Below are 12741 nucleotides of genomic sequence, written 5' to 3' on the forward strand. Positions count from 1 at the left end.
CATTAATTATCCATAGCCATTCACCACAGCCACGGCCATTTGATGACCTCTGTGTCAGACAGTGTGTTGATTCATGCAGCATCAGCAATGACAAGTTCCCTCAGTGACTTAACATGGATGTTTTCCAACAGCTAGTAATTCAATACTCAGACCTCAGAAACGCTAATTCTTAGTAACATCTCTGTGATTACACTGAATTTCAGTGGCAACTAGTGCAATCACTCCACATTTATTTTTACCATTCAGAATAATGTTCTATGTCACCCTAAAAATCCTGAAGGCAGCTACGGTCACACTCTGGTCTGGCAATTTGTGAGTGTGGCAACATGAAGCACATTCAGCTGCACGCACTCTGCTCCTTCTCCTCACCGTGCAATTACTGACCACGTTATGAAATAACAAAAATGCCCGACTGAGTGTTTTGACATTTCTTGTTTTAACTTTAACCTAATTTAGTAAAAAAGAATCATTTTGATATTGAAAACTGCTGATAGAAGTGAATGACCTCTAACCTAAATTCCATCAAAATTAAATGCAAAACTAATAACTTGAAGGGTAACTCTCTGATCAAGCATCAGAGAGACATCTGAGCTCTGACGGCCTCAGGCACAGCAATTCTATTATGAGGCATAGTTATTTATTTATATATATATATAACAAAGGATCTGTTTCATGGCCAGCTCAGTTTTCTTTAGCTGCAACCAAACATCCTCTCTGTCATGCCACCTTTCTTTACATCCACAGCAGATATACTATATACAAATCAACATAAAGTCTGTAGAGATAATATAGTTTTAACCCACTTTGCAGTGTCATAGTTTCCATGTCTGAAAGTAAGGAGGATGTGCTTGGGTAAACGAGAAGACATCCATGGGCCGTCCAATCTCTTATGACCACACAGACTTGTCAACGCAGAAAATCCACTACAATGCCCCAACAATTCATGCCTCCTCCAAGTGTGCATAAAAAAAGTTATGAAAACAACTATTCATCTGTGGTGTCCACAGCTGTCCCCCCGTATGTCCGCAAGCAAATATAATCCTAGCCTTGACCGCTTCAGTAAGGGGATCTGGTGGGTCACTTGTCCCCTCAATGTGAAGGTTCGCTGGAAAGCAAAATGTTTTTCTAACTGATCACTTTCATTTAATAATGAAACATTTCTACAGTGGTGGAAGTGGTCTCTTGCAGGTTATCAATGCCCCCAACATAGAGACAGGGTGTCAAAAAAGCCTTAATATGTAAAGCCAGAATTTGAACTGCCCTTTATAGTCACTACAGCTCAACCCAGTTAAAAACCTAAGGAAGGTCGGGTAGTGACTTCATCACTGGTGCAATGAAGCAGCTCGGGCAGCAAATGGTAACCCAACACCTTACTAAGATCGCAGATGTTGTTTTTTCCTGTAATTTATAACCTGTCTGTAATTTTAGGGAGACTTTTTCAGGAAATAAATCTCCACTTTTAAGGAAAACCCCAGATTAAGTTAGAGCCATGTTATCAGTTTCCATCTCTTAGTGATGATACTCAATCCCTGTGATGTCATATGTCTGAACTGTGTCTAACATGCACAGACCTCAAGTACCACGTCCTCTGGGAGCCCTATCATGCTGCGGCAGATGGACAGTATAGATTGGATTCCTAAGTGACAATGCAGACACAAAAGCATGGAAACATGTGAGCGCATGCAACAACACTCCCAAAGAAATATTTTCATTTGTTACCCAAGCACCCTTTTCCCATTTTAAAATTCATCTCCTTACTCTTAAAAAAACCCTCCTTATATTTCTGACTTTCCCACCAAGTTTGATCATGTTTAATTGACTATTGTGGCAGATGGGATGGCCGACGGTCTGTGGGACTCAATGTCATCATTGTGGAACTGAGCGAGAGATTAGCAGTTAGTTAGCACTAGTGAGAGATGACAGCTGGCACTGTTAACCTCCCCTCTTTCACTCTTTCTGCCTTTCTCTCTCACACACACTCACGCTCACGCTCAAACAGGAAATGCTGGAGTTGAATCAGCCCTTAGCCAGGCTCAGCAATTATACACATGAAACATACTGATCAGTACTTAGAGCTTGTCAATGAAGCGCTAAATAAATGTGTCCTGGATTTATCATGAACACACTCTGGGACGATCCTTTTATGGCTTTGCTTTTAACTTAAAAAGGAAGGAAAAGGTTATATTTTCAGCGTCAATCAAGTCTCCGGACTCTCCGAATGTACAACAGAGGACCATTTCAAATACAAAAATGTCTCTAAAATCCAGTTCTGTGACTCAGAGAAGCTTGACTGACAACAAACAGGGTCGTAACATGACAGCTCACTGCTTGTCTGCTTTGCAAGAAAGCCAAGACACGAAAGCTTTGCCACTGAGGCAGAGAAAACATTCATCATGTGATTTGACCCGAAAAAATGACTACAACAGCTGCTTAGAATGGCTCCAGTTTCATTAAGGCATCTGAAGTGCTTCACGCAGCTTTGGCAGCAGTTGTTTATTTTACATTTTGTTACAAGAAAAAAAAAACCCAAATGGACACACACCTGATGATGCTTCTTAATGAATCACTTCTACTTGTCCAGTTATTAAATAATTTCTGAACTCTTACAAAAGCCTGAAACCAGAACTAGTTCTGGTTGTCTAATCTTTGTTCAAATGTACTGACGCTATGCAGGAAGGAAAATGCCAAATTAGGCAGATACTTGCGCCTTAAAACCTCTTCAAGTGCCAAAAACGACCCCCAGTTTTCGCTTTAGGCTTCTGCAGTTTGTTTGCCAGAAAGATTACACGAAAGCTACAAAGTTACATTTCACAAAACTACTTGGAGAGGTGAAGCATAGGCAAAAGAAAGAGGAAACCCAATAAATTTGGTGTAAAGCTGGAAAACGGTAAACTGGCCCAGGGATTCTCTCTTTAAGCATCCTTTTAGTATAAATATAATTATGTAGACAAAGAACATTCACGTGTTTACCCAACTGTGTTGCTGCTGGTGAACAGCTGCTTGAGAGCAGAAAGTTCAACTAATAATGCTATAACACAAATGGCACGGTAATTTAATCATCCCAGTAAGGCTTTTCTCAGAAAAGAGAAAAGCTGTAGTGGCTGTAAGGTATGTGGGCACTCAAGAATCTGCAGAAATTGTGTTTATTACTTCAAATTTTAAGAATTTCATAGAGTCTGTAAAATGAGTTAATGTGCCAACATGCTATAGTTTCCAAATAAGGATGCTTGGGATAACAACACTGGAACAATAGGAACATTTGAGGGGTGGAAACGCTACACAAAATTCACCATCAAGTTCTGGTACTCTACCAGTTTTATATATCACGATACTAGACTAACCAAAGCACACAATCAAAAATTGTACTCACTACCAAATAAAGTACAAATGCAATTTCAAGATGGCTCACAAACTGAGCACTAACACACATGCCCATAAACACCAGCACATGCATATATATCCCTGTGAGCACACCCGTTTGTATTATGCAGCCAGTGTCCAACGAGATATTATTAAATTACCTCCAGGGATCCCACCAGGACTACCATGCCTGGTCACAGCAGACCAGAAAAGGGAAGCTAACAGGGCTCATGTTGCTACTCAACCATCTTCAGAAAGCTGTCTCTTCCATGACTGCAGGGAGACCGAGGGTGTCAGTTACTTGGCTCCTTCATCTGGGTCAAATCAAGTTCAACAACAGACGCTTCTCACAATCTTTAACACAGCATGTTTTGACATGATGCTTGGGAGTTGACTTGATATAAACAGTTGCATGCTCCTTAATGTGCTGAATGAATCCTATGACTGTAGGAGTATTAGAATCCATTCAAAACACATTTCTGTCAATCCAGAATAAAGCTGTTTTTCCTAATCCCCTTATTTTTTTAAAGAGAAATAACAAGCGTATGACAGCAGCGAGTCTGACAGTCTCCTGCACAACATATCCTGACATAAAATACAGTAGAAATCCCTTTCTTTGATCTAATATTAAGAGGGCAAAACAGAGAATTTGGGCTTGAGCTTTTGCCTGACATTCATCTTGTTTTGACATGGGAAAATACTAACTAAACATGAACTAAAAATAAAACTCCCCAAAGATTAAACATGCAAAAAGCACAGCCAGCATAGGCCTTCTTCAAATTCATCTGCTTTTCAACAGGGGTAATTTAATACGCCAACTATGAACAGCTGGAGGCAGATTTAATTCAACTGATTGTATGCATTACTGTTCCATGTTTTTAAACCATAGACCACCAGTTGCAAGGCAGCCAAAACATGGGTAAAAGTATGCCAAACATCATGTGTAATGGGATTTCATTCTACAGCCTTGGAAATTTGTGAAGACACAAACAGACCAAGCAAAGGTCTGCAGAGTATAATGACTCAGCCTGAATTTTCCCCTAAAAGAGACTCAAACATGGCTATAAAGATTTTATCTTTTTGTTTGCAGTAAATTATCCTTTTCATCGTTCCTCTTTTTCATAGGGAATTACTAAACAGCACTTAAGTAATTTAATATACCCAAACAAGTCCACATCCCAAGTACAGTGGTATATATGTTGCCTGTGGTACTAAGAAATACTTGCTACAAGCAAGTAATTGTGTAGTCACTGAGCAACACCTTTCTTGCTCTTCAGGAGTAACAAAAGAGTAGGAAAGGGAGGTAACACGATACAGATGGATAGTGTGAGTCTACTATTGCTCTCAGACGGTGTGTAACACAGCACTCTTTGCCACTCTATTGCTTAAAACCGATGCCCTTAAACAAAGAAGTATTTCTTTGAAAACAAATTCCATAACCACCATATTGAAATATATTTTATTGCTGCTGTATGATGTATGATGTAAGGAAAACTTTGCAATGGTGACATGATTCTCATTATATATAGTCTGCATATTAGCTGACCAGTTTGTATGTCTAACTAATCCCAAACATTGAAAAGCCTATAACAGCTGAATTAAAAAAAAAAAAAAAATTATAAAATGTGAATGCATGGAGCGTGTGAATGAAAATTACTGCTCTTATTCACTGCATTTATTGAGAACATTTATACTGACGGGACAATGAAAATAAGATTTATTGGTTAGTAGTACAGCGGATCAGATAGCACCTTTTGTCTCTCAGCTACTACTCACAGAGTGCCTGTGTGACAATGCAATATGCATTCATCATCTGTCTCTACGTGGAACGGCTATACATACAGCAAAAAGCTGGAGCTGTAACAGGAGGTAGAACGACAACGAACCTTTGTCAACATGGCTCCTTCTGCTCTGTGATTTTATGTATCCACCTACACCCTACAGATTTTGAGTTTTGGGAAATGCTGTTTTCAGTACTGTCCAGAGTACGTGTGTGTTACTGTAGCTGGATGATAAAGGAAATTGGTAAATTACACAACTGTTTTTGGTTCACAATTTGGGTAGAGCTGTGTTTGGAAATAATGCACAATTTCCCTTTATACTTTGATTAAGGAAATAAAAATCACTAAATTGCCTGGGAACACCTCGGGGTTCCCCAAGAGGAGCTGGAAACATTGATTGTGACAGGAACATCTGCACAGATCATTTAGCCTGCAGCCATCTGACTCCAGATAAACAGTGCAACATGGAAGATAGATGGATGAATAAATAAATTGCCCAAGGTGTTTTATTTCACTGACCACAGAAAAATACCTTTCCTTGACAATGATGCTCTTTATACCGTGTGTGAAATCCTTTTGTCCTGAGCCTGACATCACACCACAATGTGAAACTACCAGCTGTTGCTTTGTAGCCATTGAGCATTTTACACCTTGTCAGCAAGACCTGTGCCACATGTTAAGATAATCTATACTAAGTACCCCCTCAAAAATAAAAAAGACATGTAATCCCAAATCTATAATTTACTGCATCAGCTAATCAATTTCCCTGTGTATTGTGACACAAATGAAGGACACACACATATATAAGCATACCTCCATTGCTAGTGCAGCAGTCTGCTGGTCATAGTGATTCAGAAGATTGGGCATAAATGTTGTGTTGTAAGGCAGATCCTGGCACATTCTCAGTCTGATGGGCTCACAGGTAAACTCACTGTGGCTCTCGATGGACTCCACATGAATGCTATAGGCAGGTGTAACCAGGGAGAAGACCAGCAGGAAGACAGGCATGAAGAAATAATGGATCGGAAACCTTAGTCTGCAATCAGTCGTTACAGTTTTTGGAAAAGTGTCTCTCACATATCCTCTTCCAAGAGGTGTTTCCATCTTAAATTTAGACATTTCTCCACCTCTCAGAGCAATGATATTATAATGCAGTAAACCATTATATGGGCAACCTGTGAAGGAATTAGGTCCATTTTTAGTCCCAGTGGTGGTGCTAAAGCAATAGATCCACATTAAAGAATGAGAAATCCACAAAAATGGGTACGCTCCTGTACACCCTGACTGCATATGCAGTGGGGAATGGTGCTGCTCTTTCTCCCAGTCTTCACATTCGCTGGCAACTGTTGTATGTGCTCTTCTGGGTCTGAACAGTCACTTAAAAATCATCATATGATTTCCCTCCACCTCCTGATGGTTCCATTGTCAAAAACAAATCCCCCTCTTTTATACTTCTGTCTTTCTCCCTTGAAAATGTTCAGCTTCTTAATTCATTTCCAAACGCATTTCAAAGAACATACCAATCCTTTCTATGACAAATAACATGGAAATTGTTTTGTTGATTCATTTGCCAGACGAAATTTTGTCATTTCAAAAATAAATTGCCACACTGGATTAGATCCATCAAGCAGGTCCTGCAGAATAAAAACACAAAGGTTTAATTTAAAAATATATATATATCTGGCATTGTCCCTCACCAGCCACACCCTACTCTTTACAAGCATCGAGATTTAAATATCTCATAAAATCCACTAATATGTGCAGGATAGTTGTGTTTTCCTGACAGAATGAGTGATAGCATAATTTAGAGATAGTGTCTTGGCTTGTCTCTGTGTTTTTAGTGCTTTTCGTCTATTGGTGTTTTGTCAGTGTGTGTGTAAGCTGCAGACAACTGAAAACACGTTCAAAGCAAACCTCGGCAGTTACTCTCGTTCAAAGCCGCTAATGAGAACGTTACACCTGCAGAAGATCTGACACTCCCCCCCGCCCCCACTGCCGTGTTTGTGAGAGGTTGGCCGGGCAACAGTAACGCACACCTGCGATGTTTCACACGCGCACACAGTAAACTTCAGACACGCATCATTCAATTAAAGCAGACCCGGCATCGCGCTTTTTAATTCGCACGTGCGTGAATTGCTCCCAGTCGGTCTTTAGGCACGAGCTAACTTGCTTCAACGCTCATAGCTAGCTAGCGTTATCGCTATTAAATTGGTAACTACTTCCAGCGAACACCTGTGTAACCGTGGGGCACTGCCCTTAACGTTAGCTTCCTTCTCCTCCACGCCGGGTGGAAAAGCTGGCTGTTTTTAAAGGTTGGCTTCAGTGCGGCATCTTCTCCGCGTTGAGGCAAAGCGCTCTCACGGTGGTGACACGCCAGGATCACAGCCTATCAATCCGTTTGTCACCGCAGTGTCTTCAGCCCAGCAGCAGCAGCAGGGCGCTTCTAGAGCACGGTTCCTCTAATTAAAGCATTTTCCTTAAAGTCTGCCTGCCTTGCTCGTGAACACTGAATTATGAGTCGGCAGCACAGTTACGGTCTAACATCACAGTAATAAATGATTTACCTTGTGTGTAAAACACCGAGCGGTCCTCTGCTCCACCGGCTCCGATCACTGCAGCAGCTCGTTTGTTTCCCTGTTTGCAGCTGGTTTGCGGCGCGCAGTCGACATGACGGGACCGCGGATTCGACGTGACCGCGCAAAGACTCGACTAAATTGGCCCCACAGGAGTCTCTGCGTGTGGGCTTTGTGCAGATGTAGAACTAAATGGTACAAAACACCTCATGAAGACAGTATGCTAAGTTTTGAAACAAAAGGAACAAAATGCATTGACATTTTTAAAAATATGAATTGTAATGAATTTTTTAAACGACTGTATTCGCCACAATTCAAACATGAAGCTAACAAACAACAAAGATGATTACTCTTCGTATTAATCTGGTGGTTTCATATAAGCCTATGTGTCCGGTGTGACACACGCAGATTTGTTTTGATTGTATCAGTCAACACAGTGTCAATGTTTATCCCTGACAGCCTCAGGATTAGTGAGCTACGATTCCCTTCCACACGATTGAACATGCCACTAGATTAACCGTTTCATGGTTGATCTGATCTGATCCCCTCTGTCGTTGAGTCAGTGTGTGCAGCTTAGTCTGTTGGCCCACATTCTGGCTTTCACCTCCTAATATAACACTACTTAACGTATAACCAGAGTACTGTAAATGCACAAAGACAGTCCAAGCACACAGCTTTAAGTCCACATTATGTTTAATTGATACAGAGTAAAGTATATGTGTGTGAAATGCAGGGGCTTCCAAAAATTCTGGACATTACTTAACATGATTACTGCTTACTTCAAATGTATGACCACCAATAAAACGTTTACTTTAAAAAAAAAAAAAAAGCATACTCAATTTAATCTCACTACAGTTTTAGGTTAAATCTCTTTGAACCAAGTTTTCTCAGAATTTAAGCAAAAAGCTGACAAATAATAATGTAATTAGAAAAAATATATAAAAACACTTTATAATGCATATTAAATACAGTACAACCACATCAATGGCATGTTCAGCAAGCAAATAGGGTTCTCCATCCCAAGACACTCATCTTCATCATAGGTTTCCAATTTGCATAAACAGCAAGACTTCATTTTCTGTGGTCCGCTGAAGGCATCTTAAATGCAGCACAGTGGATTAATTAATCTGTACAAACAGTAAAACACTAAACATATTGCGAAAAGCTATATTTTGCTGAAATAAGCATACATGCTAAAACATACTTGAGTTAATCTAAAAACATTGTTGCTAGTTTTTCCTTCATGAACAAAGGTTTCTTTGTATTGGCACACTTAAAACCCAAACAGTCAAGTAGGGGTACAGGACTGAAATCATTCTTTATATCTTACTTTGTACCTGTATATATTGTCTCTTACATTGGCATGAATGCTGAATCCCATCAGTCAAGAGGGGTTTTTTTTTGTTTTTTGTGATGTGTTCACTAAATTAACAATAATTAGGCACACAGAGTGGAGCTGTGAGCAGCCTACTGTAGTAAACTCATTCCATTCCTGCACTACATTACTGGAGTAACACTACCCTAAATGACTGTAGAAGAAATGGTTCAGTCTGTGCAGAGATGCAGTCATGCTTTTTGGGATTTAGCCTTCTTAGATGTGCTTGGTGCTTGTTGTTTAGTTACACTTCGGGATTCGCACGTTCCCTAATCAGGCGTCGGCTGTGAGGAGAGCACTCTGCCTCTTCCTCCAACTAGAACAGAGAATGACACAAAGGATGAGGCATGATGAGACGAGTATGAGCGGTTTTGGTTTGTGTAACATGACAGAGTGAGCGAGGCTGTCTACAGGTAGCCTTTATTTAAAGGATGGCTGAGTGAGAAGGAGTAACAATGAATAACTTCTGTGTCTGAATTAGACCAATTATGTGTGTGTATGTTTGAGTCACACACCAAAGTTGTTCCCCTCAAGCATATTCATCTGGCCCACACAAAGATACACACCTGCTCTTTGATGTAGCTGTTCTTGCAGGGTGGCAGCCCCCTGAGAGCCAGTCCCACCAAGAAGCACCACACTGACAGTCCCGCTTCAACTGCCGAAAACACTGCACAGGGGATCCACAGAGCCAGGGTGGTATCCTGAGAGATGGGAGGTGGTGCAAAGGAGAAAATGTGAGAAAAATGTTGATCCTTTCTCATGTCATGCTTTTTTTAAAGTAAGTTTTACACTGAGGGAAGGGGAGGGAACTTCAAACTCACATAGATCCTTGTAGTATCAAATGGACATCGGACACCAACAGGTGACCGAGCATTGATGGGCACCTGTGTGTCACTGCAACCGACCATCAAACCCTTCCCATCGTGGGCAATTGTGACACCAATGGCAAAGAGAAGCCCGAAACAACATGCTGCTGAGAGCAAAGCATTCAGGATTGATGCAATCAGGAGGCCTATTTGCTGAAAATAGATAGTACAAAAAAATTACATATATGAGGGGATGTGTACAGTGTCAGTGACTGAAATGATCATATTGGTAGCTGAAGTCAAATTAAATTCTTACCACTTTGAGCACATTAAGGTTCCTTGACACCACAATGGCAATAATCCCAGTTGCAATACTCTGTAACATTAAAATCATGAGATAAGATGAGATCAGTCTTTAAGCTTTGCACAGTACAGGGTTTATTAAGTTACCAGCAATTAAATGAATGCATGAAATCCTGTAGAAGAAGAACTTTAAATTTAAAACAAACGTGCTCTTTAACAGAAGTGAGGCCCATTATTGAAAAGTCAAAAATATCTGGTAACTTCTACTTTCTCTGTCTTACTTGTACACTCTTAAAATATGAAAGAAAACAATGTTAATATCTTCTTATCCCCAACAAGTTTATGTGGTACATGACTGTAATTGTAATGAGGTCTGCCCCGGAGGGACAAGTAGCTGTTTTGAAGAACCGGCTCTCCTGTAATCAGCAAGTTCAGTCTTGATTGCTTAGAAACATACACAACACTATCACTGAGGTAAAGTTTAAAAAAAAAAAAAAAAAAAAAAAAAAAAATACACCCTAGTGAGCTTTTGTTGTTCTGATGCATCAAACAAACAGAACTGCTGATAGAAATGTGATTTCAGATAGCTCTGTGTGATAAAAACTTTAAAGGAAATGTTTCAATGAAGGCAGAAATTGCTAGACGTTTAATGTCATTTGGTTCACAACATGCTCATTTGAACTGCCAAGTTGACTGTAAAACACTAAAAGAAAACCACTGACTCACCAGCAAGCCCGAGGTGACGGAGATGATGTTGGTCACGGTGTATTCAGTAGAAATTTGCTGGCTGGGTTTGGAAATGTGGCGGAGAATGCTACCATGGACAATGGCGCCAAAGATGAAGTTTATATGGCCGATGATTATAAGGGTCAACCCCTTTCTCATCAGCCTCCTTGGCCCTTTGTCCTTATCTGAAAGTAAAACTTTCGATTACCAACTGGCACGAATATAAAACTAACAGTGGGTGGTTTGATTGTCAGTATAACTTATGGAAGATGAATCTACCTATTCCATACAAAAACAATAGACTCGTTATATCACATAAAAATGCTGTCCAGTCTTGGTTTTGCTAAAGGTTACAACCATTTCTAGAATGAAACCTACTGTGACACTCAGGCCTGGAGAAAGGCCTCCATCCTGGCTTCCTATACGTTTTAGAATTGATTTTTAAGATTTTAGGATTTTTACTGTTATTTTAAAGCGTGTCTCAGTTTGGCCCCCGGTTACTTCCACTGACCCAGATTAGCATACTTGCAGATGACCGTGCTTTTCTCATCAGGGCCTCTTGTCTTTAGCCTACCTGACGATATCAGGCTTGCAGAATCGGTGACTTCCTTTAAATTGCTTCTTAAAACTCATTCTAACAGACCTAATTTTACACGATTCTATTACATGTGAACTCTTATTTTCTAGCTAGCAAATTCATTTCTTCATGTATATATTCTTTTTGTTGTATGCGTGTCCTCAGTGCGTGGCATTCAGATTAAACCTACCCTTTGAGTATTACTCGGCTACAGTTCTGTCAGAGAACCTGCTTTTAACTGTACTATATAAATTATTTATGCATTTTTTACAGCTTCACAATTAAAAAAATATTTAGAAATAAATGACTTGGATAATATGCATACAAAGCCGATAAATCAGTTCATCAACCTGTCAGCTCTCTCTGGTGGACAAACTAAGTACTTTAATGTTAATGCGGTTTCTTTTGACTAAACAATCTGAGCAGAAAGCTAAAACTGCTAACACTGGTGTGGCTGTCCAGCACTTTGCGTCTCTGTTCACATGTAATGTCTGAAAAGTCTCAACCATTTTTTTTACCCTTTTATCGACCGATTTACCTCTTCGTGTGCTTTATACACATGTGGTGAACACTGTCCCCCCCAACTAAAACATTTATTATTATTATTATTAATATTATTATCATACATTCTGTACGTCATAACGAGTAACAGCAAACACGAGTGAAACAACAACTGTGGGTGACCACTGGGTCAGAGATTGGAGTTGGCGCGGACAAAAGTGCTTCCTTTTACTCGATTCTCGATTACTTATTCGAGTTACCATCATTTCTCTGATTAAAAAAAAAGCCAATTTCCACTATTAATAAGTTAAAATAAAGCAATACAGAAACTGGTCGCTAATATATAGATTAGGCAAAGTTTTACAAATGAATCCACATAGCAGCTGTAGGCCTGCTGGTCAGGTATATACCCGCAGGTAAGATGGAAAATAACACCGAGAGGAAGTCGTTACTATGCAAACTACGGTGGTTTTTCCTGCACCTGAATACAATCGGAGGAAAACTCACCAAAAGTGCACATCTCTCTACAGGGAACGACGTTTTTCTGTGAATAATGTCCAGAGTTTTCAGGCTACAGTTCAACAGCACGATAGCAGAAACTCCAAACCACACGTACGCCCCTATATTACTTCCTGTATGACGTCACCGATCTCACCTGTGTACTACCTGCACCTCTGTGGACGCGGAAGGGCGCAGCAGTTATTTCAGATTCATCATTGCATCTTTGTTGTGTGTAATT

The 12741-nt window shown here is 40.1% G+C and overlaps 2 protein-coding genes across 3 annotated transcripts in view; both read right to left on the minus strand.

The window, feature by feature from the left end:
• Nucleotides 1–7821, minus strand: part of LOC116313265 (frizzled-3-like) — a 29881-nt gene extending 22060 nt beyond the window's left edge. For both annotated transcript variants that reach the window (XM_031730887.2, XM_031730886.2), the window contains exons 1-2: nt 7706–7821; nt 5955–6775 (exon numbers count right to left, since the gene is read on the minus strand). In XM_031730887.2, coding sequence (XP_031586747.1) covers nt 5955–6431 — 477 coding nt within the window. In that variant the 5' untranslated portion in view covers nt 6432–6775; nt 7706–7821. The remainder of the gene's footprint in view (nt 1–5954; nt 6776–7705) is intronic.
• A 568-nt stretch (nt 7822–8389) lies between these two features.
• LOC116313296 (keratinocyte-associated protein 3) lies at nt 8390–12656 on the minus strand. Its single transcript, XM_031730926.2, has 6 exons — nt 12510–12656; nt 10925–11109; nt 10212–10271; nt 9911–10108; nt 9656–9790; nt 8390–9405 (listed from the first exon to the last, which is right to left on the minus strand). The coding sequence occupies exons 1-6, from the start codon at nt 12520–12522 to the stop codon at nt 9334–9336; spliced, it is 663 nt and encodes a 220-aa protein (XP_031586786.1). The 5' UTR covers nt 12523–12656; the 3' UTR covers nt 8390–9333.
• Nucleotides 12657–12741: the final 85 nt, after the last annotated feature.

This window comes from Oreochromis aureus, linkage group 1, assembly GCF_013358895.1.
Source record: "Oreochromis aureus strain Israel breed Guangdong linkage group 1, ZZ_aureus, whole genome shotgun sequence".
Classification (NCBI taxonomy): domain Eukaryota; kingdom Metazoa; phylum Chordata; class Actinopteri; order Cichliformes; family Cichlidae; genus Oreochromis; species Oreochromis aureus.

Coding starts and splice junctions, on each gene's coding strand:
- LOC116313296 (XM_031730926.2), bottom strand. Junction 9,791..9,910: donor TTGATACTACAAGGATCTAT/GTGAGTTTGAAG, acceptor CCCATCTCTCAG/GATACCACCCTGGCTCTGTG. Junction 9,406..9,655: donor ACAGCTACATCAAAGAGCAG/GTGTGTATCTTT, acceptor TCTCTGTTCTAG/TTGGAGGAAGAGGCAGAGTG.